The sequence below is a fragment of the Tarenaya hassleriana genome, unplaced genomic scaffold (assembly GCF_000463585.1).
Source record: "Tarenaya hassleriana unplaced genomic scaffold, ASM46358v1 Cleome5, whole genome shotgun sequence".
Lineage (NCBI taxonomy): Eukaryota > Viridiplantae > Streptophyta > Magnoliopsida > Brassicales > Cleomaceae > Tarenaya > Tarenaya hassleriana.
Window position 1 is genome coordinate 4,103,830 of NW_010967707.1, and position 6,113 is coordinate 4,109,942.

Consider the following 6,113-nt stretch of genomic DNA (forward strand, 5'->3'; position numbering starts at 1 on the left):
TAAAAAAACAATTAGGTCGAAATTTTCCTTGCAAGCTTGATCGGATTACTTTTGATATCAAAACCTTTCCTTGTCAAGTGTATTTTTCAGAGGAACTTTAGGGAAAAGGAAAGTTTTAAGGTGATATGGACAGCAAAAGTACAGCCAGTATTACACATACCTTACGATATGCTAATATGTCAGCCAAGGGTATGGATAGTATCATCTTCAATGAGATATCAAGTGCATCTGCTAGAGCTCGATCGCCATACAGTTCAAACACACCAAAGTTGCAATAGCCTCCATTAAGTGCTGTGCAGTTTGATAAAAGAGTTAGAAAAATGTCAACAGTGTAATACATTACAAGAGGAAGTGACAGGTCATTTGCAGATAAGGAAATCAACAAATACAAAAGCAAACCCATGGGTATTAAACATCACAGAAAATCCCATTGGTTAAATAAACTTAAAATTTTGTTCTAACCTCTTGATAAAATTGTCAGTGAAATCCAAATTCCCTTGTACTTGTAGGCATAAATATCCGCAACATTTGGAAGAGCCAAAATCCTTGAACCATAAGCCACAATTAATTTACTGATTTCCCGGAAAAGAAGGATGCCATTTGGAGAAGAGGAATCAAATGCAAGACGTTGGCCTTTGTTCAGTGCAAACTCAGCCAAGAACTTCAACAAAGGGGTTGTAACCTGCACCGTTGGGACGAGAATAAAAAAGTAAGACGACAAAGGGACCACCCTTTTGAAAAGAAGTGGCCTAAAGTGTATAGAGTTCGTGCTGACAATAGAGAACATTGACAACATATAAACATGTTATCAATGAACAGGAACTGAATAATCACATCTGGATGCAACCATACGTGTATATATAACATAAACCTGACACACACTGGCCAGATTGACTAAATACCTCCGGTGTGTCAAACCAATGCGAGATCCCTCTCAAAAGAAGTGGCATGTGTGCCGGATAAAGCCAGTCAAATAAAAGACAATAACTTCTACGGCTGAAATCCGAAGGGAAAAAATTAGAAACCAATGGACTGTAAACTGTTTAGGAAGAAGAAGTAGTCGGCCGAAGTCTATACCTGTTAGTGGCCATCACAATTCCTCTTAAGTCCCTCATTAATCCGATCAAACCAAACTTCACCACATCAGTGCGAAAGTGTGAATCAGGTGCTGATTCCAAAGTGAGGAAAACCTACGATGGCAAGAAAAGTAACTTTTAAACACTAGATATAAGCATTATATCCTATAGAAAACGGTTAGTAGATGAAATGCAAAACATTGTTCACCACAAACGACTACAGTAAATAGGATGCTGAACAATGCCTACAAGAGAATTAACATGTCCGCACTATAAAACAGCAAGAAAACGCAAGAGGCTTATAAAATATCCAGCTTATACTTCTTTCCTACAGTGGTCATACACCTTTAAGGTTAAACAAGCTTGCGGCATGACTTTACTTTGTCATACAGATTAAAAGCGAGACTTCTCCCTCTTGTATGTTATTTAACATGCAATATATGGAACGCTTCAACTGCATGTTGTATGCAATTTCCATGGCCTGCATGTCTATTACGGTGTTTTCTCCTTTTGTTTGACTCTATGAGTAGAAGCCTTAGCGAACAAACTAATTCTTCAATTTCTTCCTCCACATGTAACAGCAGTCCCATCATCACAATCAATTAGCATTGTGCATTGCATATGCAGAAAAGAAACCTGCTGAAATCAAAACCCATGACAGAAACATTAAAAGATAACCTGCTTTAGAGGTTCCATAGAAGCCTTGAACTTTACAGGGCTATCCTCCATGAAAATCAACCAGCCAATTGAATAGTAAAACGTTGTCCTGCTGCGAGAGCATATGTACTCTTCTAAGAATGGGAAGTGCTCCCTCTGAGGAATCAGATAAATACGCACAAGGATCATTATAATTGACTAAACACATAATGATGTTCAAACAAAAGTCTGATGAAGAAGAATTACAGTGTGATTTGCAATAATAAACTTCACAGTGTCCAGCTTCAAAAGCAGCTTCCCAGTCATATATCTATAAGATAAAAAATATCCCAAATCAGAACTTCGGTCAGCGAAAACCTATAAACCAATATTGCGATAACAAGTGTACAAAAAAATTAATAAGGTAACCATAGTATCACATTGATCAGACAGTCATAGAGGATTACCCAGATGTCAACTCCAGAAACAAACTTAGCGTGTGATCAATGACCTCCTCACTCTGGAGAAGAGGAAACAGATTGTTTGAACAATAGGTGAATTTGTTGTTAGAGCAAAATCGGAGATTCAAAAAGGATCAAGAACACAAGATTACCATTGTGTAACACTTTAAGTTTGTAGCAATCTTGCCCACGATCACATTCAGCAGCATTAGATGATCGTGGAGTCCAAGAAGGTCCTTCAATCTGGCATACAACTGCTGTAACAGAATAACAAAAGTCTCAAGGTAAAGTATATGCATAGAACAAAACGTTCTATCAAAAGGCATACGAAATATATTTACTTTTGATGAATGCATGGCTTGATCACCAACATAAGACTTCCGGAAATTCTGGAAGAAGGTAAGAATGGCTCGATCAAGCCTTTGCTTACTTATTTCACCATATCTCTGCAGAAAAATTAATGTTCCCTTGATCATAATTAACATAGGAGATACACACATTTGTCAAACAGCTATATCATTTTAGGTAGTTCACAATATTTTCATTACTGCTATCCAAATTGCCAAATAATGATGAGTCAATAAATCATTTGTCAGTGTTTTACTTCGATTTAAAAGATTAACCGCTTGCAGAGTCCAGCTGTATTACCTGCCTATGAAGCCCACTGTCCATAATATTTACTAGTTGCAAAACACGGGCAGAAAGCTCAGCATCAAGCACTTCTTGTGTCTCCAGACTGCATCAGATTGATAATATCTAATGTGTTTATAGTGTATATTCCTGACAAAGTAAAAAACAAGGAATGGCCAAGGCCGGAAAGGAACTTACCTACAACCACTACACTGCTTTATCTTAACAATGGCCGCAACAATATGAACAAGCCAGGACAGTTTGGCTTCAATAAGTGCCAGTTCGGAGTTGTCGGTAATCTGTAACTGTGCTCTTTCCTGTAACACAATCATGAAACGCATAAGGTTACAAAGAGTATATTAAGTAGATGACAAAACAACAATAAAAATAAGGGAAGATATTATGAAAGAAAGCATACAGTGTATGATTGCAGAAGAGGCTCCATAGTGCTTATGATATACAGACCACACCTTTCATACTGCATAAGAAAGAATCTCAGATGTAACATAGTTGTATCAAGACAAGATAAATTTGATTTAACTCAACAGTTACACATACTTGTTCAATACTATATTTTGATTATGCCCTTCTAAACGGTACATTTAGTTAATTTAGCTCGTACTACAGGATCATTCAAATCAAACAGGTATTCCCAAGCTGCATAATAAAAGAATCAGACGCCCAAAAACTAAGGCAAACCTGAAATCTACAGAGGTAAGGAAAGCAATCCAGCTCATCCTGCAGGACATCAATTTTATCCAATGGATGATCCGTTGGATCATTGAGAATTCCAGCCTAGAAAAGAATGTTATAGATAGGAACAGATTTAAGATGAATTATGATATGGGTTACGATACAATGCCAAACAGATAACGTGGTCACCACGTCGTGGTGTTATACCTGTACAGAATTGAACCTGGATATAATGAATTCCTCTGTAATCTTAGGCACGAATTCATCCAGTAGGCTCGGTGAATCACCCTTCAAGTATGGGACAGAAGCCACTAATCTGGACCACATTCCAAGAAGGTAATACACACTGCTGCTGGCCCACTGTAAGAAAGTAAATTTACAAAGGTTATCACATTCTAGACACCATCTCGAGTAACGACTTATGACACTCAAAGCACATATGTCATGCAACCAGAACCTTGAGGAGATTACAATTCTCTATAATTGACTTTCTCAAGGATTGATAGAAGTAAGCTCTTTATACCTGCCATGACTGAAGAGACTTGAGCGTAAACTCTGCCACCAACTGTATCCAGTCACCATAACCTTCCATTTTTACAAGTTCTGACAACTGCAGATGATATCATACATTGTATTCACGTAATATGAAGGGAAACTCATGTACAACGACGATAGACAATTACTAAGACAACAATCACAAACATATACAAACTTCTCAAAAAATCCTGTGAATCACAGGTAACGGACATGCAGAGTAGAAATTGAATACAAGCATTAGCATCAACTAGTCAGAGGAGCACATGCAAACCAAGCATCAATCTATGATTACTAACTACCATAATAAGGACAAAGAACCTAGGGTTCTTCTAGAGAGAAAAACATGGATAAAGAAACTGAAAACTTGAGGCAAACTATTTTTAAGCAGAGAGAAGGACTTCATGATACTTACAGCATTAATTTTGAAAAGCATTGTAGGCCATCCAACTGTTACATATGCAAGAAAACGGAGTACACAGACTCTAGCTAGGACACATCATATAAACTTGCACCAATGGTTTCATACCAGTGGCCATATACAGAAGGTATAAGACAATGATATTTACCTGAAAATTTAACCTAAAACGGCCAAGAAGACGACAGAAGACATGGTAGTTATCATGGTCCGCAAGACCTGATCCAAACGAGAAAAATTACTATTGCAAGGTGAAAAGTGGGGAAAGCAAGGTATTGAATTTATAAGAAAATTTCACTGCGATGTTTAAGGAAAACACCAGATCAACAAGTATTGACCGAAACTAATTCATGTGCTTGCATAAATCATAGACTAAAACCTCAGCCAGGAAGGAGTAACAAGTATAAAATGGCACAGTCGATTAAGATGTAAATATTCTACCCAACCAAATCCCAGTCTTAGTAGCAAGACAACACCAACAGAGCCCTATAGTAGAATTAATCCGTTATACCTTTTCCTGTTTGTAGGATTTCTTTCGTCCCTGTCATCAGATGAGCTAAAAACTTTGAGCGTGTAGCATCATTTGTGAACAAAGAGCGTCTTACAGAAGCCAACCTCACCAAGCACTCAAGTGCCTAGAAGTTCAAGCAGAGGAGACAAACAATATGAGATAAACATAATCTGTACAGTCATTAAATATTTGAAATCTTCTATCTCTAAGTCCATTTACAAGATAAACTTAACTAACAATCATGGAAGGATCCTAACTGGATAAGTGAGAACCATGCATCACCACAAGTACTAATAACCCGCTACAGAGAAAAAAAATTGATGCAACATCTCCTAGAAAAAAAAAATTGAAAGGACAGCCCGGTGCACAAAGCATTCCCATTAAGCGGGGGTTCGAGAAGGGTCCCACCATAAAGGTGTATTGTAGGCAAACCTTACCTTGCAGAATATTCTGCAAGAGGCTGCTTCCAGGACCCGAACCCGTGACCTCTAGGTCACAACGACAACACCTTAACCGGTTCGCCAAGGCTCCTCTTCAAGTCACGAAATATTAGGCTGAATTAATAGTCTTTGAAAGAAATTTCTGCTAAAGGGTTCTAGGCTGAATTAACGATCTTTAAGGTTTAAGGGCTGAAATAATAGTCAGGTACACCACATAAGTCAGTTCCAGCTACTGACATTTTTGCTATACTTCGCAGTGTTCTCGTCAATTAACATAAGTTTATGTATTCTAGAAATCCTCTTCTACATTTTCCTTTTCTTCACCAGCTTTTTGGTTGATTTGAAATTTTAATCCACTTGAAATGCCAAAAGCAAAAGGTAAAAAATATATCAAATACAGAAGAAGTCAAGAGGAACAAACCTCTTTTGAAAGAGGGGGTTCTGTGGTAGCATAGTAATCAAAAAACATCTGCAGCGTAGAATAATCCTCCAATACTGACCTCCAGGAAGTTGGAATCTGACAATCACCCACAATAACTACATTAGTCGGAAGGATCCATGGAACAAAAGCACAAGAAAATTGTTATCATCCGACAACAGGAGGAAAAGATGCAACTTAATTGGCCTACCTGAACTGTACCAAACTCCTCTGAGCTTTCATCAATTGAAGTTCCAACAAAATCAAATGATACACACCGAAGGGCAAGGGAAAGA

At 37.7% G+C, this 6,113-nt stretch overlaps 1 protein-coding gene across 2 annotated transcripts in view; it reads right to left on the reverse strand.

Moving 5' to 3' along the window:
* LOC104826824 (exportin-7-like) overlaps nt 1-6,113 on the reverse strand; it is a 9,908-nt gene that overhangs the window by 1,333 nt on the left and 2,462 nt on the right. The window contains exons 7-25 of one of the 2 annotated variants that reach the window (XM_010559730.2): nt 6,029-6,113; nt 5,821-5,916; nt 4,960-5,083; nt 4,600-4,667; nt 4,020-4,106; nt 3,704-3,856; nt 3,503-3,598; nt 3,222-3,281; nt 3,002-3,120; nt 2,822-2,909; nt 2,515-2,619; nt 2,326-2,427; nt 2,180-2,232; nt 1,980-2,043; nt 1,755-1,889; nt 1,078-1,190; nt 903-996; nt 463-682; nt 161-291 (exon numbers count right to left, since the gene is read on the reverse strand). In XM_010559730.2, coding sequence (XP_010558032.1) covers nt 161-291; nt 463-682; nt 903-996; nt 1,078-1,190; nt 1,755-1,889; nt 1,980-2,043; nt 2,180-2,232; nt 2,326-2,427; nt 2,515-2,619; nt 2,822-2,909; nt 3,002-3,120; nt 3,222-3,281; nt 3,503-3,598; nt 3,704-3,856; nt 4,020-4,106; nt 4,600-4,667; nt 4,960-5,083; nt 5,821-5,916; nt 6,029-6,113 — 1,993 coding nt within the window. Of the gene's footprint in view, nt 1-160; nt 292-462; nt 683-902; nt 997-1,077; nt 1,191-1,754; nt 1,890-1,979; nt 2,044-2,179; nt 2,233-2,325; nt 2,431-2,514; nt 2,620-2,821; nt 2,910-3,001; nt 3,121-3,221; nt 3,282-3,502; nt 3,599-3,703; nt 3,857-4,019; nt 4,107-4,599; nt 4,668-4,959; nt 5,084-5,820; nt 5,917-6,028 lie in introns of both variants that reach the window. The other variant, XM_010559727.2, reaches the window with a different exon arrangement.